Source organism: Neofelis nebulosa, chromosome 2 (assembly GCF_028018385.1).
Source record: "Neofelis nebulosa isolate mNeoNeb1 chromosome 2, mNeoNeb1.pri, whole genome shotgun sequence".
In the NCBI taxonomy this organism is placed as follows: domain Eukaryota; kingdom Metazoa; phylum Chordata; class Mammalia; order Carnivora; family Felidae; genus Neofelis; species Neofelis nebulosa.
Genome location: NC_080783.1, coordinates 39,288,094 through 39,311,408, shown reverse-complemented (window position 1 = coordinate 39,311,408; position 23,315 = coordinate 39,288,094). Strand labels below are relative to the sequence as shown.

The window sequence follows — 23,315 nt, the reverse complement described above, 5'->3', positions numbered from 1 at the left end:
GGGGCAGAGACAGAGGGGAAGAGAGAATCCTAAGCAGATTCTGCATTGTCAGCACGGAGCCCGATGTGAGGCTCCAGATCATGACCTGAGCCAAAGTCGGATGCTTAACTGACTGAGCCACCCATGTACTCCAGAAGAAATTTATGAAAAGGCAAAGCTGTAGGGAATGCCAGTAACAGGTATTCTCTTACAGCATTAGGGGTTGGGGACACGAGAGACTAATAACAATAGAACAAACATAAAAACACCCATATATTGTGACAGAGACCGTATTTGGCTTTCCTTCAGTCTCTGGAATCACAACTCCTCTGTCTCCACCCATCCAAGGACCATCCTTTGTCTGTAGTGTTTGGTTCCTAGTACATCTTTGTGGGGCTGAGCAAAGAGAAAGAATACTTTCTAAAAACAAGTACAGTTGACCCCTGAACAACACAGATTTATAACTGGATCCACTTATATGTGGATTTTTTTCAATAAATACAGTACAGAACTGTAGTATTTTCTCTTCCTTATGATTTTCTTAATAACATTTTCTTTTTTCTAGCTTACTTTAGCATAAGAATGTAGGACATAATACATACAGCATACAAACTACGTGTTAATTGACTGTATGTTATGGGTAAGACTTCCTGGAAACAGTATGCTATTAGTAGTTAAGTTTTGGGGGAAGTCAAAGTCATATGCAGATTTTTTTACCTCACAGCGGGGTCAGTGCCTGGAGCCCCCAGAGTTCAAAGGCATAAAGCTACTTCAGGCTGTGGGCAAGATGGAGGAAGAGTAGAAAGAAGGGAGTAAAGGAGAGAAAGAAAGAGAAAAGAGCAGGAGATAAATAGCAGCCAAGATGCTAAGACTCTGGAGGGAGAGAGAGAGGAAAAGAGGGTCCTAGTGTAGTGGCGGGGGGCGGGGGGAGGTGGGGAATAACTCCCTCTCAAAGCCATGCCTTCAAGACAACCTTCAGCAAAGAACCACCATGGCTCTTCAGTGCTCTCTGGTCTGTTTGTTTAATTCTGTTGAGTGTGACCTGGCCTAGCTTCCAGATAGTCCGGTTTTAGTCAAGTAATAACAGCTCTGTACGATGATGCCCCTGAACCACGAAATATCCTCAATGTACTGGATATGGGGAAGCAGAAAGAAATACAAAGTATTTATGAAAGAGTTTCAGCAAATGGTGGGTTAAACAAATTCTCTGACACTTAATCATAACTTTGGTTATGTGGAAAATTCACATAAGTGAGCACATCTTCAATAATATTAGATAGATTAGGTGTTATTGAATTTAAATTCCTAGAAACGTAGAGTTACAAAAGGTCCTTAAATAAACTTCTGGGTCCCATATTTGGCATAATGAACTATATGGCGTTTGGAAAGATTTTTCCCTTCTGGCACAGCTAAGGTCGGGACTGGCATTATAATGGTCCTAGAAAAACAAACCTTCACATTCCGAAATTTTGACAAATTGTAGGTGAGCACTCTAACAGCTGCAAAAAGCAGCGAGTCAAACTTTCCGAAGCCCCTCTCTCTTCTGCACTCGAAAAGACATGTAAATATGCCCAAAATGAGGAAAAGTGTGGAAAGTTTACCAGATCCCGAGGCGTTCTGAAAGAAGATCGTTCAAATTTATTATTGTCACAATTTTCAGAATATTATCCTCATACTAAAAGAGATGGAATTCTAGTCACAAGAAGAATGAAGAGACCACTTAAAAAAATCTGTTTGAAATGTGTTTTACAAAAAAACTTCAGGAAAGTGGTAGAAGGAGAGGCTATTTTACTCGAAAAGTCAGAAGATTCCTCCACAGGGTGAATGAGGCTAGCTCGTCTTGGCCTTGCGATATCATGTGGAATTAGTTACAGTAATGTCCACTGACACCAGGCAGTTCATCCCAATTTCAAGATCAAATAAAGCCCCCTGAAACTGAGTAGCCCAAAAGTGTGGAGATGATTCTCCCTGGAAATTAAAACCTCCACAAACACCGCTAGCAATTTAGATATATTTGGGTTCCATATCTTTGGAAATCATTTGACTCAAACTGTGCTTCCAGAATGCATTTTTACTACCACCATGGATGACTCTTGTACATTTGTGATGCTAAAGGAAAAGGAGCGAAGTCAGTCACCATTCAGAATGTTCATACGGTCTCAAAGAATGCCCAGCCAGTCTCCAAGAGCACATGCCTCTGCAGGGATCGGAAAGGGACGGGATCTGTTGATCCACCTTTTTCCTGGGGAGGATGGGCTGAAGAAAAGCCCTTGGGAAGAAGAGCCTTGACTGGAATGAGCAATAATCCATACAGCTTCTTTTCTTTTTTTTCTTTTCTTTTCTTTTTCATTTATAAATGTTTATTTTTGAGAGAGAGAGAGAGAGAGAGAGAAAGACAGAGTGCGTGTGTGTTAAGGAGAGTGTGCACATGAGTGGTGGAGGGGCAGAGAGAGAATCCCAAGCAGGCACTGTCAGTGCAGTGCAGCCCAATGCAGGACTCCATCTCACGACGGTGACATCATGACCTGAGCCTAAATCAGGAGTCGGATGCTTAACCCACTGAGCCACCCAGACGCCCCACACCTTCATTTCTTTAACCACAAAGCATCAGGTAAAGGGACGACCCATTTAAACTCCATCATAATTCCTAGCTCAGATAAAGACCAGTCAGAACAATTAAATACCTAGGCAGCCAGCTGTGCAAATCAGGGAGAAATGAATTCATATTTCCCAGTTACTAATGGTTTAAACATGGACAAACTACACTTCTCAGGATCAGATTTCCAGAAAGAAAGCAAAAGGGGATAAATTAACAGTTATCGGATAATTGTTATGTTGCAGGCACCAGACAAGGTGTTCTCCTCCAAGTAACCATGGGAGGTGTTTGCTATCATTCCCATTTTATAGAAAAATAAAGTCACGTTCAGGGAAGGAAGTAAACTGTCCAAAGTCACACACAGTAACGATTGAGGCCAGCTATACATTCCATCGATTTTTCCCCTACACCTTTAAACTTACTTGAAGTGTCAGATACTTATTTCTTCTCATCCTGGATCATCAAAATAGGTGACCCTACTTTGTTCCAAAGTTGGCCTTCACTTTTGTCTCTGGCATCCTGCCTTCCCATGGGTCTCTTGTATGATCGCTGCTCCAACAAACTAGTTTCCTTCCACCCACATCTTCTGACCTCTGCACACACACATGTTCAACTTCTCCATCCTAAAACCTCTTCCTTAACCCATCTTCTCCTTCTAAGTACTGTCCTATTTTCCTTTTTTCTTACTCACATACTTCATGAAAGAATATTCTATACTCTTGGTTTCTCCTTTACATCCTATATCATTCTGCAACTGGCCACAGTAGAGTTTATAACCTCTCATGTCATAGGAATTGCTCTGGCGAAGGACATTTATAACTTCATGACTTTCAAATCCAATGGCCTCTTCTCAGGCCTTATCCTTCTTGAATGCTTTGAGGATTTGGCCACACTCTCTATTCCTTGAAGCCTGGCTTTCCTGAAAAGACTTTCCTAATTCTCTTCCAAAATCCATTGGGTCTCTTTCCTTCATTTGCTCCTCCATCTCAGCCCATCCCTTAAATACTGGAGTTCCTCAATGTTACCATCCACTGGTTTCTCTTCTTTCCATGAGCTTGTCCTCCTTAGTTCCTCTAATTTGCCTTGGGCTTCAACTGCCACCAGCATGTGTATATGCCTGGCCACCAACCTCTCCTGAGCTCCACGATTATCTTTTCCAGACGTCTTTGGTATCTCTAGTTGGATGGCTCAGAGATTCCTCAACAAACCATGTCCAAAACTAAACTCATCTAACCTCTCCCTTCCAGTCTAATCTTTTTCCTTTCCTTGGCCAATAGTGTTGCCATCTGCCTAGTAGTCTCGGTGGTGGAGACTCAAAGTCCTCGTGTCTAGATCTCCTACATATCCTTTGAACTAATTTCTGTTTCTCCATCACCTCTAATCCAGCCCTTTAGCAGGTCACCCAGGTTAATGCAACAGCCTCCCAAGTGGTTTCTTAGACTCCATTCTCTTGTTTTCTTTTAAATGTTTGTTTGTTTATCTATTTTTTGAGAGAGAGACACAGCGTAAGCAGAGGAGGGGCAGAGAGAGAGGGAGACAGAATCTGAAGTGGGCTCCAGGCACTGAGCTGTCAGCACAGAGCCCGACACGGGTCTCAAATCCACAAGCCATGAGATCATGACTGGAGCCGAAGTCAGATGCTTAACCGACTGAGCCACCCAGGCACCCCACCATTCTCTTGTCTTCTAATCCAGCCTCCAAATTGCTACCAAACTGATCTTTGTATAACAGGAAATTCCCCTGTTTATAAATTTTCAGTCGCTCCATATGGACTACAAAATAAAGCTTCAATGACCAACTAGCCCTGGCCTATCTTTCCAACCTGAGCTTTGAGCACTTGCTCTTACTTGTATCTGTTAATTGGCTTAAACTACTTCCATGCTTCTGAGACTCAGCTTATGCTCCTCATTCACCCAGAACACCTTCCTTCCTTTGGCTCGCCTTCATCACCCTTCAAGGCTCACTCATACCTGTTGTCTTCATCTTTCCCCAAACACCCGCTCCCAGTCTTGAAGGAAAAAACCGTTCCCGTATCTGTGTTCCCAAACTTCCCTTCATTACAGAACTAACCACAGGGCTTTACAGAGTTATTTGTGGACTCAGTGCCCCACCACCAATCCTTCAAAGGCTGAGATGGTATTATTCATCTTTGTAGCACCAGAGTCTTAATTCCTTGCTTGGATCATAGTTGGATGCTCAATAAATCTGTGTTAAAGAACAAATTAATAGACCTTTTCCTGTTTGTGGTATTCAGTTAGGCAGTAGCTTCATTATCATAGGATTTATGAAAACATGTCATATATGAAAGACCATAGAGTAGCTTCTAGGGACACATATGGAGGTTCTATTTCTATTAAAATAGTTTTAAGTTCTGATAGCTATTAAAGTGTAAACAATACATGGCCTATAATAAAAATAAATACAGCTGATGTTCTGTCAACATGATGACTACTTTCCTTTAAAAAACTCATTTCCTAAACTGCATTTTCTACCATCCATTCATCCATACATCCATTTACTGCTTAATTCATACCATACCTCTTTCAAAAAAGAATCTGAACTTAAAAATTTTAGTTTGTTGGGAGCCTGGATGGCTCAGTTGGTTAAGCTTCTGACTCTTGATCTCGGGTCAGGTCATGATCTTTTTCTGCCCCTCCCCTGCTTGTGTGTGCTCTTTCTCTCTCAAAGTAAATAAATGAACTTAAAAATTTTATAAAAATTTTACTTTATTTTCTCTAGCAATATGTTCTATCTACCCATGTGTCTCTAGTCTTCCTACCTAATGCACTTAGTGATTATTGCAGGAAAAAACTATCCAAGTCCATTCAACTAATTTTAATCCTGTATTATTTCTTGAAAGTAGAGATTTCTTTTTTATTAGAATAAGATTTCTAACTAGGACTTTTTAAATCCCAAAGCTAACATAACACTTTGTGTCCTGATATGTTCCAATATATATTAGGCACTACATGATATAATGAAAAGTAAATCCTGTATCTGAGTATATCATACTGCTAACATTTATCCTCCTATTTCGGAATGTCATTATTTTCCTGCCAAAATGAATTGCCATGGAAACAAGCCGTGGCACACAATGTGCATTTGTGCTAACACTAAAGATACGCCCTAAGTGTTCCCTTACTGTCCTTTACAAAGGGCAGAAGGTCTGACTTTAGGGTACACTTCTCAGAGGATTCACCGTGAGCAGCAGGTGGGACTCACCTGGCGAGTTCTGGGGAGAGGACACGGGGGAGCCACGTGGGGACTGACAGTAGCTGGGGTGAAGTAAGGCATGTGGAGGCACATAAGACATTATCTCTTCTTCAAATAAACTGGGGAAAGACAAGAAACAAAATGCATACTTTAGTCAAATAGGTGGGGAGAAGCCTCATTCCACATGAGTAAGACAGTCAATTTCTCACTCTGAGGTCCAGTTCACATTCCAGAGGGAGCGCTTGTCCTCCTCCTGTAGGTAATTCTTGGGACAAACAGCCGTCTGTTGCAACTTCTGTGAAACCTGTGATTATTTGCCTATTTTCCTACCAACTTTGGACAACAAGATTTTTTTTTCCTTTTTTTCAAGTTTTTATTTAAATTCTAGTTAGTTACCATGCAGTGCAATATTAATTTCAGGTGTAGAATTTAGTGATTCATCACTTACATGTAATACCCAGTGCCCATCATAACAAGTACCCTTAATCCCCATCACCTATTTGGCCCATCCCCGCCCACCTCCCTCCAGCAACCCTCAGTTTGTTCTCTATAGTTAAGAGTCTGTTTTCCAGTTTGCCTCTCTTTTTTACCCCTATGTTCATCTGTTTTGTTTCTTAAATTCCATATACGAGTAAAATCATATAGTGTTTGTCTTTCCCTAGAACAACTATTTGTTGTTCCCCTAGATTTCTATTTTGCCACTTTAATATGTGAGTCTGAATTTCCATGTTTGCTTGATCACAGTACCTAGGTTTTTAGATTTAAGAATAAGACTCAAACACAGCAGACAATGTTTATTGAGAACTCATAACAGAAGCTCAAAATATATTCTCTACCTTCATTCTAAAAAATATACAACAGGGTCTCAATATGTAAAGGGTTCAGGATTTAACTGGACAATTAAAAGCCAAATAAAACGAAACACCTCCTAAATAATTACAACTCCTAAATAATTAGCTCTCTTATTTACTCGGGCTTCACAATGTTTTTTAAATGTGAGGATTTTGATTTTAGATTATTCAGTCCAGTGTCTTTTGTTTCCCTATTGAAATTTTTCTTTCTAGGACTCTCCTAAAAGATATTAACCAGGGACATGAGATCTTAGAATGACAGACTTTTCATTAAATATTCTGATAAAAACACTACCAATTGCACTAAGCTCTTGACAGTTGATGAAGTAGAATTAAAATAATAATAAAAGTAAGAGCCCTGGTGTTTTTTAATTAAGAGGTAGAAGCAGGTTTTCCTCCCACTTGGCCAAATCTAGAAACCTGTTACCTGTTTTCAGAAAACACTCAGAAAAAAAGGAGCAGCAGTTGAATCACTCAGAGATTAAGGAAAAGACTCTCAAGGGTTATAAGCACTGGTTCTCAACTGAGGCAGTTTTGCACTCCTCTCATAGCATTTGGGGACTTTGGGCAATGTCGGAGGACATTTTTGGTTGTCTAACCATTGGGAAAGGGTATGCTTTTGGTATCTAGTGGGCAGAGGCCAGCATGCTGATAAACATCTTGTAAAACACAGAATAGTTCCTTGCAACAAAGGTGTATCCAGACCAAAATGGCAGTACTTTTGAGGCTGAGAAATCCGGGGTTATAGCAACGCAATAACAACTTGATGATTCTTGCGCTGGTTCTTCATTCACATGCACACGTCTGCCACGCTGCTGTAGCAAATTTTTAGACATGATATTATTTTTTAAAGCCATCTTTCCACTTTTAAACTACGAAAGTCAAAAGTTTTGGAAACAGAAGCAAGAATTAATCATATGTATAATACCAAATTGAGCCCCGAAAAGGTCCTTTTTCTTTGTCAATAAATCAATGACCATTGAAATAATGTGAATTTAAAATTAATTGAAGGGAAAGTCCCATGTAACAGTTGATCCCACAAAGGTCGGTAAACCTATAACTAGATTAACTGAAGAGCAAGAATTAGCACACTCTCCTCGGATACCTATACCTGTGTCCTTTGGCTCCATGACATTTATCATTTCCTTTAAATATAATCAGTATTTTGATATCTTTTATATTGAGAGAAATATTTTTATTAGAAAAATTTAATACATAACAGATAGAGAGTAATATAAAAAAACACTTGAGAGATATCATCCAGGATTCACAAATGTTATCACTATTATTTTTGCTTCAGACAAACACACATGCATACGTACAGATCTTTATAAATCTGCATATACATGCATGTATAATCTGTATGTGTACAGTGTGTAAGTGAAGCCCCTCTTGTCCTCCTCTATCAGGACTTTAACAAGGTATCCTCCTTCCGTAGTTTTATATATATAACATATATCCATAGATGAATATAGTTTTGCCTTATGCACTGCTAAAAAACTACATAAGGGCTATGTAAGTATATAACATTCTTGAACTTATGTCGCCACATAAGTATCTAGTTTATGACTTTTACCTGCTATGCAGGAGTCCATTCTATGAACAAATCAATTTCTTTACCTGTCTCTTTTAACAAACATTTAATTTTTTTCAACTTTGTGCTTTTATCAGTAACGGTGCAATGAGGATCCTGTGTTTCTTGCCCCATGAACCTGGAAGAATTTCTTAGTATAAATATGGTATGTATCTAAAAACAGAATTGCTCTGTCATAACACGCATGCCTTTTTAACTATACAAGGCATTGCCAACTTGTACTCTGAAAAAGTTGTAGAAATTGTAATCCCACCAAGTCCAGACAGTAGTAGAGTCCCTAAATCTCATCTTATATATTATCCCACTTTTTGATTTTTTTTAACCCGATGGTGTGAAATACTATTTCATTACTGGAAATTGCATTTTATGATTGCTAGCATCTTTCTGTAAGTTTACTGGCTATTCTTACTTCAATTTTATGACATGCCTTTGTATACCCTCTGCCCATTTTTCTCTTGGGCTCTTTTCTTCTAAATTGATTTAAAGGCACTCTTTGTGCATTCATAATATCTTTGTTTTATGTGTTGTGAATATATTCTTCCAGGGTGTTACTTTCATTATGCCTTATATGTGGTATCCTTCATTATATAAAATTTAAAATTCTAATGCAGCTAAATTTATCAATCTGATAGAGGTACATTTTTTATAAGAGTTGAGTGAATAAAAGAATATATGAAATAGAATAATCATTAACAAATGCAGCAAGGTCGTTTACAAATTCCTGAGTTTTAGAACAGCTATTTTGGAAAATAACCTTACATGGGCTTATTTTGAATTGAACAATTTCCTAGAACTAAGGCATGTCTACACTGCGGCTTGCCGATAATCAAGTCCATTTGTACGAAGAGTGATTTTCCTTTCTAAGAAATAGACACAAAACAAAAATAGACACAGAGTCTTTCACTACATGTGCAACTAGCCCATTGCTGGAGTTTATAGTCACTGATTCAAACTACTCAAACTCCAAAGTAAAATGAAAAATAAAGAACTGAAGATATCTGAAAATGTTTTAGTAACTATTAAACATTATTTAAGTAGACACATGTGATAATTGTGTCACCATTTGTACAATTATTAAGATAATAAATTACATTTCATCATCTAAATGAAATAACTCTAGAATTGAATAACATCACTTGCATGTAATAATTATAGAACAAGTATTTAATAAGTGAATTTCTCATGCTTCTCCAAAGACCCATTAACTTCAAAGAACATGCTTATTTTCCAAATGGGGGAAAGTGTAGTCTTGCTCTTAATATGTGTTTATACATGTATGTATATACGTGTGTGTGTAGGTAGATATATACATACACATAAACAAAACACAAATGTACATCAGTTTTCAAATATTTTAAAATTCAACCACATAAAAAATAGAAACTCATACAAACAGCAGTGTTTATTAAAGTACAAATATTCTAAGCTATATTGTAACTTAAAATATTTAGGACTGTACCATCTAAAGATTATTTAACTAAGACAAGGTGAATAATAATCATGATTTCTGTTTTGGAATCATTTTTGTTTCTACTAATCGCAAAAGCAGAGTTCTTTAGTGTAAATTAAAAGCTTTAGATGTCTAGAATGAAGCGAGAGTGTTATGTCCTAGTCAGAATTTTGTAACAAAACTATTTTATCACCAACTAAACTATGGTAGAAACATCATGCCACATACCAATTGACCAACAGTCTGTTTTCAGAACTAGCTCACTCCAGCAGAGTCACAGTCATCTCTCAGACTGAGAAGCGACCCTGCCTCCCAACAGGTCTTGTTCAGAATCAGGTAAGGTGAAGTCTCTGGGGGACATGATTTGAATTATGCTCCAACTATCCAGTAAAGGAAAACAATTTTTTTACTTCAGTTTTACAAATAGGGCAACTACCACGTAGGCAGTTAGAAATGGTTAGGGTGTAGATCATCATGAATATCACAAATGAGATCGTTAGCACTTTGGGATAAATAAAACACCGTGTGGTTGGTTCAGCATGATTTTTCCCTTCAATTCTTTGGAAGTTACAGTGGTGAGTGTCTCGACTATTGGGTAGAACAAGGTGTTATTTTACTCTAGCCTCCTACATTTGCAGGATAATATTAAAAATGAAAACTCTTATGAAAACTTGCCAGTTTCCCTTCTAAACTCTCTAAAATTTAAAACCAAAGCTGATCTAGCCATCAGGAAAGAAAATACGATTGGTTAATTTTTATTTTTTTTTTAACGTTTATTTATTTTTGAGACAGAGAGAGACACAGCATGAATGGGGGAGGGTCAGAGAGAGAGGGAGACACAGAATCCGAAACAGGCTCCAGGCTCCGAGCTGTCAGCACAGGGCCCAACGTGGGGCTCGGGCTCATGGACCGGGAGATCATGACCTGAGCTGAAGTCGGGCGCTTAACCGACTGAGCCACCCAGGAGCCCCACAATTGGTTAATTTTTTGAAGGGCCATCAAGTTGGCAGTGAGTACCAGTCACCAAATTGCAACTTTCTGATCTAACTTCCAAAACCTAAACTCTCAAAATCATTTTAAAAAATCAGGACAAATCAGAAAAAGGAGAAAAGCACACTTTGAGGGAAAAAAAAATTGAAAGAAAATATAAATTCAACCTCTCTTCTACTCCAAAGGGGTAAAGCCCTGTATACCCTTCTGTTCCATTCTGTGAGTGGACATTTTATCCATCAGCCTCTACTAACCTTGCCCTTCTCCAGCACCACCTCATTTATCACCAGGGTAAAAGAATATATATCAAACAGATCTTAGGATAAGAAATGCAATCTGAAATGAATTATCACTAAACCAGCATGCTACATTTTCAACATGAGTATTCCACAAGTCTTTGAAAATAATGGAGACATTCTTAAGCTACAAATATTGGCATATTATTTTCTAAAATGCTCCATAGTATCTGATGACAGAAAGACTTTCTACTTCAAAAGCTGGTTACCTACCTCAGCAACATGACAAGGTCTGCATCACTTGAAAGACGCACCAATCCTGGGGTCCCTTCAGTTCGGATAAATTGGATCTTCTCCCTATGCAAGCAAAGAAACAGCTCAAAATATATGTGGTAGGCTTTTGAAACAAAACTGAGTGACTTAGGTACCATTTAAAAAATAGTAGCCACAACACACACACACACACACACACACAATGTTATACAAACATATATAAATATTTATGTTATATGTTATGTAAACATATATATATAAGCATTATATATATAAAACATTTATATATACAGTATCTATCATGTGGTATCTAATGCATAATACGGGAATCCACATCCAAGAGAGACATGGTCCTCGCTTTCAAGGAGGACCCAGTGAGCATCAACATCACCACGTCCTAATGCTGGAAAAAGCTTCCTTTATTGCTTTCATTCATTTTGCTGCCCATGTACTATTAGAGGTAGTGGTACCATCCAACCCAGTCTTTGCTTTGAGTTAAAGCCTGCTGTGGGCTTGAATCTGAGCAACTGTCTAGATCATTCAGGGTAATTCCCTGTTATTCCGAAAAGCATGCACGTGTGTGTAGGGATATTCATCTATTTTCCTGGGGGTATACCTCTAAATTATGTGTGATGAGCACATTCTTACTTGGAGACAGATAGTATCTATTTATTATATATTCAATATAAAGGCATATGGCTCTTTGAAATAACCGAAAAATCCAAAACACTTTTAGTTACTACAGTTGGTGGAACAGATTATGTGTATACCTGTGCAAATGTGCATATACTTATACTTACACATATCAAACATGACAATGTGAGCTATTTCTGCCATTATTTTATTACATATTATGTAAAAATGGCCTGTTTTTCTTTTTGATGAGTCACCATATGCTACTATCTTCAATTCTTTGTATGAATAAATTTTAATACAAATTTTCCTGTTGCTTCCCTTCATTTACATGATACTATTTTAAAGCACACTGTATTAATTTGTATAAGATAAAGAAAAAAAGCTACACTGGAGAAAAACTGTCTTGGAGAAAAATGAACAATAACTTAATCTAAGAAATATTCTTATAAGGGTCAGTAAGAACATACTTTGATCCTGAACAATCAAAAGCTATCTCCAATAAATCCACAGTTTATCTCCTTAGCCCGTCATCACAATGGATCAGGCAAACAAACAAACGAGAAAACAAACAGGGTGCACACTCTCCTTCCACTTCTTTAACTGGAGCTACACAGAGCAAGGTGAGTGATGTAGACTGTGGCTTCCTGGGAACAAGGAAAAGATCACAGCTTCCTGAGTCACACGGATGACAGAGCGATGAAAGGGAAAGACACCGGAGGAAATATGCCAATTGGGAAACTTTTCATCACTTTTCAGATACTATTAGACAGTGAAGGCAACTGGTCTGATTCTTTAAGCCAGAACATACCAGAGGCAAGCTGAGGCTAGTTTTCTACCAGGCCAGCTAATTTATGGCACTGACCACCTAAGAGTCATATGCTTTTAGGAACAGGACACTGGGGCTGTCTGTCATCTGGTGAACACTGTACCACTAAGGACCTTCTTATACTAACATTCATTCTTTCGCTTTTCTGAGGGTCTACTGTGTGCTGGGCATGGTTATCACACACTAGGTATCCTATAGGGTAGGAGACCTAGTTCCTTTCTCAAAGAGTTCATGGGGCACTGGAAGAGAGAAAGCCAATTCTAGTATTATATGAAAATATTTAAATAAAATAGGGCCATTCCCTTCACTGGATTCTGTTTAGGCCTTATACCCACCCTTATCCCATAAAGTCCTTTCACATAAAAACAAAGAGGGCACTGGTTCACTGAACGTCAAGAAAGCACATGAAGGCCGAGGAAGAGAAGGTCGGCAGATAGCCTCAGAAATGTCGCCAAGCTTTTCTAAGAAAAACAAAAACAAACGGGAACTACATCTTGGTTATTAGGTATTTGCCTGATATTCCATACCGGTATTTCTCAAACTGGCGTCACTGTCTGCGAGAAATCTATAGACATCATCTCAAATTCTGGGGGAATTAAAAAATTCCGCGCTTTCACATTGAGGATCAAAACTGCTACTATTTAGGCAGGCACGTTTTGGATAATCTGAATGACACTTATGGCTGAACACTGCCATTTGACTTCAGTTCTCCTGTTTGCATTGACAAGACAGTTGTTGCTCCAAGATCAGAGAGGAAAGTGTTGGTGAGCAGGCCATGAGGTGGGCGGGGCCTTGGATGGTAAGTATGGTAGGAGCAGTCCCCATCTACCATGCCCACACAACTCTCTTACCAATTAAAAAGGCAAAGCTTTTCTTTTGCAGTAGTAATTTGCATACTGACATTGATGAACTGGGGCAAGGTTATGTATATGTATAAATTGCTATAGGCTAAAGAGATAACAAAATAAATGGATTTCAAATTTTTTAAAATGTTTTTACTCATTTTTGAGAGAGAGAGGCACAGAGTGCAAGCGGGAGAGGGGCAGAGAGAGACAGGGAGACACAGAATTTGAAGCAGGCTCCAGGCTCTGAGCTGTCAGCATTGAGCCCAATGTGGGGCTCAAACTCATGAATGGTGAGATCGTGACCTATGCCGAAGTCGGATGCTTAGCTGCCTGAGCCACCCACGTGCCCCTGATTTTGAAAGTAAATTATGCATTCAGGTTAACTAAAGCATTAAAGATGTCACAGTTTATTATAAGAACAAGTTTTACAATACTTTCTTACAAATAGAAAAGTAGTGGTAGAATCATCACAGGGTGCATTTAAAAATATTTTTTCTTGGGGCGCCTGGGTGGCGCAGTCGGTTAAGCGTCCGACTTCAGCCAGGTCACGATCTCGCGGTCCGTGAGTTCGAGCCCCGCGTCAGGCTCTGGGCTGATGGCTCGGAGCCTGGAGCCTGTTTCCGGTTCTGTGTCTCCCTCTCTCTCTGCCCCTCCCCCGTTCATGCTATGTCTCTCTCTGTCCCAAAAATAAATAAAAAACGTTGAAAAAAAAAAAATAAAAATATTTTTTCTTTAGTATTGCAGTGGGGGGCATTAAATGAATTGGCTCATCAAAACAATGAATTAGTAGGTAAAAATAAAATTGGTAGGTAAATTAGTAGACAAAAATAAGCTATTGATTTAGAAAAATGATGGTCACAATATTGCCACAGATGCACTTGGTGAACCATTAGATACAAATTTGAAAGAATCAAATCAAACACAAGTGAAACAAAAAGCACAAATGTATCTTTCCACTGACCACGATCTCAATATTGGTAATTTGGATTCCGAACAACAAAATCTCACATTAATATGATTCAATTAAATGTTATTTTTTAAAGTTTTTACTTAATTTATATGTCTTTTGGTTTTATAGTTCATAAAAGTTGTAAGAAGTGTTTGCATATTTTATATTTGTGCACACTTACATTTCACTAAAATAAAAGGGATTAAAGTCAACATTGTAGGTCTGCAATATTTTTCCTTTTAGAATGGAAAATAACAGTTTTGGTTCCTAACAATTTTCCATGAGTCCACTCAGTGACTAAAATAAACATAACAAGCTTGAGCAGTATTATTAAAGATACATATGACTCTGATTAGAAGGACATTTGAGAGCTATATTACTATATTTATTCAAGTTTATTTTATCAATTTACAGAGTTAGAAGGAATCTGTTACAGTCCTTTTAATTCCCATCTTCACTGCATTCATTCTAATGAAGAAATCCTATTCAATTTTCGTGGTTCCTAACGAGGATTAAGATAATACTCAAATAACACTTTCTATCTGACCCTCTCTGCATGGGTATGTTTCTCTCTGTGTGTCCTTTAGAATACGTTCCAGCACGTCCTCCAGTGTACTTTCTCACTGGGCCGGCCACTCACTTACAACATAAATTCCTTTTGAAACATGAGGGGGTTTTTTGAGAAAGAGAGAGAGGAGGGGGAGAGAGTATGAGTTGGGGGGAGGGGCAGTAGGAGAGGGAGAGAGAGAACCCTAAGCAGGCTCTGCGCTGTCAGTGCATGGGGCTTAGTCCCTTGGCGGTGGGATGGTGACCTGTGCCGAAATCAAGAGTTGGACGCTTAACTGAATAAACCACTCAGGCGCCCTAAAATATGAATTTCTTCAAAGCAAAAGCCGTTCCTCCTTTATTTTCATGTTCCCCAAGTACCTAGCATTGTGCTATGCACGTAAGGAATGCTCAGTAAAACACAACCAGGCACAGGATTATAACAGAGTCGGCTCCTAACAAATTTCTCTGACTCCACTCAGTGTCTGAAATAAACTATCATTTTTTGTTGTGGCGCAGAAAAAGAGAAGCAGAAAGCTGACATCAGATTGTTTGCTAAAAAAGACCCCCCCCTCGAGGGAAGTGCAAAGGCAGATAAAGAGGCAATCTTTTATTACGAACATTTACGACTGTTCTAACAAGATACTAAACTGTACAGAGACAACACAGGAAAAGCTTGCTAGCTGTTGCTGTCTCTCAGTTAGACCTTTGTAACCACTTCCTCAAGTGCACAGAATCACCCCAGAAGATCAACGCTAGCAGAAGATCATTTGAGGACAATGAACATAGTCTCAAGACCGGAATTCCCACAGAACATACTCTCATTGAAACCAACCAACATTTTTGGTGAAGTTCAAGAAGGGCACGTGACTAGAAACAATCAGAAGCAGCAATGCCTCGAAACCACAAAAACTCTCTGGACTGCAGATGCTGTACACACATACCATTCAGTAACACCTTCAAAAATACATGGTTTAAAAACACTGCCTGAGGGCAATTTTAGAGAAATCCCATGATTTCTCTAATGGTGTAATGCCAAGAAAGGAGAATTAGCATCGACTATTTGATTGATTGTTCATACCCTTTACTATAGTCACAGGACATGGTCTGACTTGAAGGATAGAGCCACACAGTAGAAAGATCAATGTTTATTTCTACTTCCCATAAGATTTGGAAATGTAGGTCTGTTATGGTCACATGATTCTCACAAATAGAAACGGAATCAACCTGAAACCCAAAATAATTATCCCTATACCTGGGGAAAGCTAGACCAGCAGGGAGTAGATTTACTGGCTAGACCTCATAACCACACAAGAGTGATTATTCTCAACTCTTAATTCAGTTTTATGACACATAGATCCTTGCTCATAATGTAGTGTTGTACAAATACCAATACCAAAAATTTCATTGAATTTGTATTCATTATATTCACTAATAAAATATCATTAAAAGGTTCTTTTTAAAATGAATATATTTGTCTCCAAATAAAATATTAGAACATATTATTTTGACTTTTATTTTAATGTCACATATATAAAAAGCTTCTTAGCATGAATACTGTCTTCTAATGAGAGCCCCTAGTAGGATATAGTAATCCGTGGAGGACAGTGCCCACTTGAAGGAGGTGGTACTGACTTATGGATGTTGGGTTTTCTAGCCAAGGAAATAAATCTTTTCTGAGGAAATAGAAATAAAAAAAAAAAAAAAGGGGGGGAGAGCAAAAGTTGGTAGCATCACATTTGCATGACAGATAAAGTTAGAGGGAGCAGTGACTTAAATACAGCAGTTGAAAGCTAAAGCCATATCCCATTGCATAGAAAACCATAGCCTTTCCACGGTCACAGATACGCAAGTGCAGTCTCACGGAAGAGGAAACTACACATGGATACAAACTAAATAAACTGCTGGCCATTCTCTGGTTTAGGAGGAATCACAAGCAAACAGAAAAACACAAAGTAAATAGGTGTATCCATTTGACTCTCCCTCCGGCTAGCACTTTTCCTCATCATACTCATGGAGAGCATAAGAAGGGATATTTCTTTTAAGCGGCTGTGCCACAGATGAGGAAGCATACACACAGAAGGATGCTGGTATGGAAGCCTCGCTTGGAATATGACTATAAGGCCCACTGTTACCTTTGACACACAATTACACAGTGGCTCTATCTCATGCATAAATCTTTTATTAAAGGTATCACTGAAACACGAGATTAAAGAGCCCCAACTGTTTCCCCACCCCTGCGTTTGTGGGAATGCTTCTTACGATGCAGTTTTTCACTATAAAAGCAGGATGTTCTCTTAGATCTGCGAACTTCCCCATTATGTTGTTGTGATAAGCAGGATGCTTAACTACCACAAACTTTTCAGAAAATAAAACTGCACCATGACACACACTCTAAGAGGAACAGGATTATCTCATTGATTTATGTCCCTGCTTCCTTCTACTTGTCATGACAGCATAAGCTTTTTATGATCAGATTCTGTAAATAGTTTTAGAAAGCGTAAGTAGAAACTTGTAAGTAACTTGGAATAAAGCGGAAACTTATCTCAAAACCTATCAAATAACTTCTTGCCATTAGATCACGCTGTGAGAGCTACGTTAGAAGAATGGGCTCAGCTGAAGACCCTGGGTGTCACTAAAAAAGAAAAATCCTTGCCAATCTTTAGGAGATCAGAGACTTAAGACTTTGAAAAGCAGAAAGAAAGACAAAAACAAAACTGAAAGATACCAACTGGGGCCCAGCAGTTTTCCTTCTGTTAGGGTCTATTAAGGTTCTGTCAAATCACTGGAGACAACGATGCTGTTAGATGTGCTGTTCAGGTAGATTAAATCATCTGATATCTCCCATGGTGGAAATGTAAAGATATGTTAAACTGCTGTAAATAATAATGTGGAGAGCAGAGTAAAAGTAGAAACCTTGGGCTTCCTCTTGTTTTTTTTGGGGGGGGGGCGGGAGGAGTACTTTGACAGGAATAGATACTGACTAGACGTATGTCTATGCAGTGGGGCTAGAGCTGGTGGGAAAGAAAGAAAACAGAGTTCTCCTTATTTTGTGGTTAGCAAAAGAGGAGAGATTTGTTTTTTTGTTTTGCTTTGTGGTCCGGAATCTAAGATCTCTCATTAGACAACTGAGGAGTTTATTTATGCAATTTTGCTAACTAAAACTTCTTACACAAGATGCTCCAGTGGACCATGGATTACTGAGTAGATGCTATAGTACACGAATATGCAAAATGACAGCTCGTCTAATTTTTATGACTTTCTTGTGATTGGGAACAGCATGCTTGTCAGGTTGGGAAAAGCACTGAGACTTGAGTTAGATGTTAACTAATGTGAAACTGGGATTTCTGTTTGTTTGTAAGCGATGTTTATACTCATACTTGAAATTACATGTAGCCTTTAGAAACTCTGGAAGCTAATGACATCTTTAAAGCTATAAGAGACTGACAGGAGATGGGGGGGGGGGTGGGCAAAATGGGCAGAGGGGGTCGTACGGTACAAACTTCCAGTTATAAAATAAGTAAGTTATAGGGATGTAATGTACAGCATGGCAACTAAAGTTAATAATACTATAATGCATATTGGGAAGTTGTTAAAAGGAGATCTTAAAACTTCTCATCGTAAGAAAAAAAATCTATAATAATGTGTGCTGATGGACCTTAACTAGGCTTATTGTGGTGATCATTTTACAATATATACAGATATTAAATCATTATTTTGTATTTCTGAAGCTAATATAATATTGTATATCAATGATACCTCAACAAAAGATATGAGAGACTAAGAACATAATAAGAAGAATATTTGACAATTTATTTTCAGATCAACAAGAAAATCTCTATCCGCATCTATCTGTGTATATATCTATCTATGTATCTATGTATCTATCTACATTCACTATATGCCAAGTAATATTCTTGATATTTAAACAATAAGGAGGAGAAATAATGAGTTGAAGAAGATCCATATTTGTAAGAAACTTATAGTCTAGTTGAAAAAAAAAGCAGAAGGATTTGAAAAGTCAAATTACAGCATGAAAGTCACATAAACAAAATAGTATAAAGGACAATGTGATATACTACATAATTAATTATGAAATTAGTGTCTAGAACAGAGGTTATTATACCTGAATGTGCCACTGGAATCATATGGAGAAGTTTTAAGATATTAAATGCTTCAGCTCTCCCACAGACCTCCTGAATTAAATTTCTGGACAAGTTGTAGGAGGATAGGGGGTATAAGTTCAGAGAAGAGAGAAGAGTTAGGGGAGAGAAGACCTGGCATTTTGTACTTTACAAAGCTCCCCAGGTGATTCTGATGAAAAAAGCTTGATACAACTAAATACAGTAGTTTTGGAGAATCACGGCTGTGGGCCAAGATGGCACCACTGGACAAAAACATATTTCTACCAGTAAAGGTAGCATATAAACCAAATGAGCTTTGAGTTATGTCACATTTTCAGCAGAAACTCACATCTTTTCCCATCTCCACTGATGCTTACCACACCAAGGCTGAGGAACACTAGTCTAGATCTTGAGAGTAAGAGCTCACAGTGGAGCTGAGAGGCTTCAAGAAGAGGTAGTTTGCATTGAGTTTTATGAGAAAGATTTTTCTTGTCAAATACACAAGAGAAAAACTTGCCAGGAACAGGAACAGCATGTATTCAGGAAAGTAACACTGGACTTAAGTGTGATGCATTGAATAGCTATTTAGAATAGAGGGCTCATGCAGGGAAATACTGGACAGTGAAGGGGATCAGATTCCCTCCTTGGGTTCCACTGTGTCTTTATTATGAAAAAATGTGAATACCAAGCCTAGGATTTTATAAGTCTCAATTCAGTAAACTCTAAGTTACTTTTGTTTACTCAAGCTACACACAAAAAGGTTAGTGTCTTATTATTTTCATTATAATCTGCAGATCAAGGATGGATTCTTGGCTATGAATTTTTGTTTCTTTTTCATATTTCTTCTTTAAAGAGGGTTCTAGGTTCCTTAGTCAATTTTATTCAATCTTTATACTTAATAGAGAAAAGCCAATACTACAATGACCTGGTTGTTGATGACATAAAGTCTTTGTGTACAAGATGCCTTTGTTCAGACTGCCAGAAAGAAAGAGTGAATTTCCAAGATGATTATCAGTATTAGTGATGATTTAATAGTTGGGGCTTACAGAATTTGAGCCAAATACTAATACAACAGTTACCTGAGTGAATGATTTCTGGTAAGATCAGGTTGGCGCTCCTGTAGAATTTCAAAGATGTTGGGTTGGCGCAGAAATGCAACAATCTTGTCATTGTAAGCTGAAAAAATAAAAAAATTATGATGATGCTTTAAAAATCTGTTATTAAGTTTATGCACATAAATCCAAACTTTAAGTCTGTTTTTTGTGGTTAATATTCCTTTTACTCAAAGTCCTAGTTTGAAGCCACTACAGATGCTTAAATTCTAATTTGTGTCTACCTGTTATATGATTATCGGACTTAGATGTATTAGGTGTGACTTAAGCACAAATTAAACTCATTTCATAAGTCATATTTATTATCAAGTTGCAGGATGAGATCACAAACAAGATTCTAGATATTGATGGTTTTTAGCTACTGCTTACCAAAATCAACCTCATAAGCAATTGTTAGAAATGGAAAACTATCTTCTGACTAAATAGCAGCCATCCAGAGAGGTAAAGAGACAGAACGAAAGTTGCCCAAATACAACAGTGCTTTGAAAACTGAAGACATTGATAAAAGAAATTAAAGATGACACAAATGAATGAAAGGTATACCATGTTCATGGATTGGAAGTATTAACACTGGTAAATGTACATATGCCCCAAAGCACTCTACAGATTCAATGCAATCCATATCAAAATACCAACAACATTTTTTTACAGAACTAGAACAAACAATCTTAAAATTTGTAATTTGTATGGAACCACAAAAGACCCATAATAGCCAAAGCAATCTTGAGAAAGAACAACAAAGCTAGTGGTATCACAATCCCAGACCTCAAACTCAACTACAAAGCTACAATAGTTAAAACAGTAGGCTACTGGCACAAAAATAGACACACAGATCAAAGGGACAGAATAGAGAGCCCAGAAATAGATTCATGCTTATATGGCTAATTAATCTACAATAAAGGAAGCAAGAATATACAATAAGGAAAAGATAGTCTCTTCAATAAATGGTGCCATGAAAACAGGACAGTTACATGCAAAAGAATGAAACTGGACCACTTTCTTACACTATACACAAAAATGAACTCAAAATGGATTAAAGACCTAAACCATAAAACTCCTACAAGAAAACCTAGAGAGTAATCTCTTGGACCTTGGCCTTAGCAACATTTTTCTGATATGTCTCCTTAGGAAGGAAAACAAAAACAGAAATAAACTATTGGGACCACATCAAACCAAAAAGCTTTTGCATAGCAAAGGGAACATCAATAAAATGAAAAGGCAGTATACTGAATGGGAGAAGATATTAGCAAATCATATATCAAAAACAAGTTAATATCCAAAATATATAAAGAACTCATTCAACTCAACACCAAAAGCAAACAAACAAACAAACAAACAAGCACAAATAATCCCATTAAAAAAATGGGCAGAGGACCCGAATAGGTCTTCTTTTTCCCAAGAAGACATAGAGATAGCCAACAGACACATGAACAGATGCTCAAAATCATTAATCATCAGGGAAATACAAATCAAAACCACAGTGAGATATCATCTCACATCCTGTTAGAATGACTAGTATCAAAAAGACAAGAAATAACAAGTGTTGGCAAGGATGTGGAGAAAAGGGAACCTTTGTTTACTGTTGGTGGGAATGTAAATTGGTGCAGCCATTATGAAAAACAGTAGGGAGGATCCTCAAAGAGTTAAAAATAGAAATATCATATGCTCTGGTAATTCCACTACTGTATATTTACCTGAAGAAAACAAAAACACTAATTCTAAAAAATATATGTATCCCTCTGTTCACTGAAGCATTATTTACAATAGCCAAGATAGGGAAGTAACCTAAGTGTCCATCGATAGATGAATGAAGAATGAGTTAAGAAGATGTGGTACATATCGTATATACATACATATCTTATACATGTATAATATATATATTATACACATATATAATAGAAAGTTACTTCACAATTAAAAAGAATGAAATCTTGCCATTTGCAACAAAATGAAGGGACCCAGAGAGTATTATCTAAGTGAAATAAGTCAGACCCAGAAAGACAAATACTGTGTGATTTCATTTTTACGTGATATCTAAAAAACAAACAAATGAACAACAAAATCAGAAACAGACTCATAGATACAGAGAACAAACTGATGGCTCCCAGAGGGCAGGGACTGAGAGAATAGACAAAATAGGCAAAAGGCATTAAGAGGGGCAAAGTTCCAGTTACAAAATAAGTAAGTCACAGGGATGAAAAGTACGTCACAGGGAACACAGTCACCAATACTGTAATGATTTTGTATCAGATATACACTGAGTAACGTATCAAAGTGTGGAATCATCATGCTATACATTAGAAACTAATATAACATTGTATGTCAACTGTACTTCAATTAAAAAAAAAAAAGAAAAACAGTTGTCAGCAACAGTTACTACCAAAAGGTAGAAGACAAACCATTCCCAAATTCTCTGTGGAAATAAATGCCATTAAGCCACACTTAGCTTTTTACCAAACCAACTATACCAACAGCTACAACACAAATGGAATCATCAACTATGTACATAGAATTAAAAGAAAAATTCATCTCTGTCAGGACTGGCTAATGTCTATAGAAATTTAAAAATAGTTAATTAAAATTTATTAAGGGCTCTAATAATTAACACCTCTTTTGTCAAGAAAACTAATTTGTTTACTTAAGATTATTTATCTTGATTATATCTATTTCTAATCAGAAATATGGACATATTTAAATCATAGAACTGAATATCTGAATTCCCAAACATCAGTGACTCTGATTCAGTTCATAAATATGATCAAGAAACATGCCTTACTTAAACTCACAAATGATCAAACAAAAGAAATATAATGCTCTCAACATTTGCTAGTTCACATTTTATGCATCAGGCCACCTGTGCATACATGTTTTAGTTAAATGTGAATAAAGTTTAAAAAATACTACCTGCTAACATGGAATCCCATTGTCAAACTTGAAGTGTACCTAACTGCACACTTCCTCATACAAAAATAATGAAAACACTTTTTATAGTTTGTTTGAGAAAACACTTTGATAGCTGAAATTTTGTCACTGGGTTTTACACTCCATTCAAGATCAGAGACTATATAACTTTTTTAGCAATAATTTCATAAGAC

General features: G+C 37.4%; 1 protein-coding gene across 6 annotated transcripts in view; it reads right to left on the bottom strand.

The window, feature by feature from the left end:
* Positions 1 to 23,315, bottom strand: part of HECW2 (HECT, C2 and WW domain containing E3 ubiquitin protein ligase 2) — a 376,253-nt gene that overhangs the window by 46,869 nt on the left and 306,069 nt on the right. For all 6 annotated transcript variants that reach the window (XM_058710579.1, XM_058710563.1, XM_058710589.1 and 3 more), the window contains 3 exons: positions 20,188 to 20,284; positions 11,183 to 11,266; positions 5,798 to 5,907 (listed from right to left, as the gene is read on the bottom strand). In XM_058710579.1, the coding sequence (XP_058566562.1) occupies positions 5,798 to 5,907; positions 11,183 to 11,266; positions 20,188 to 20,284 (291 nt within the window). The remainder of the gene's footprint in view (positions 1 to 5,797; positions 5,908 to 11,182; positions 11,267 to 20,187; positions 20,285 to 23,315) is intronic.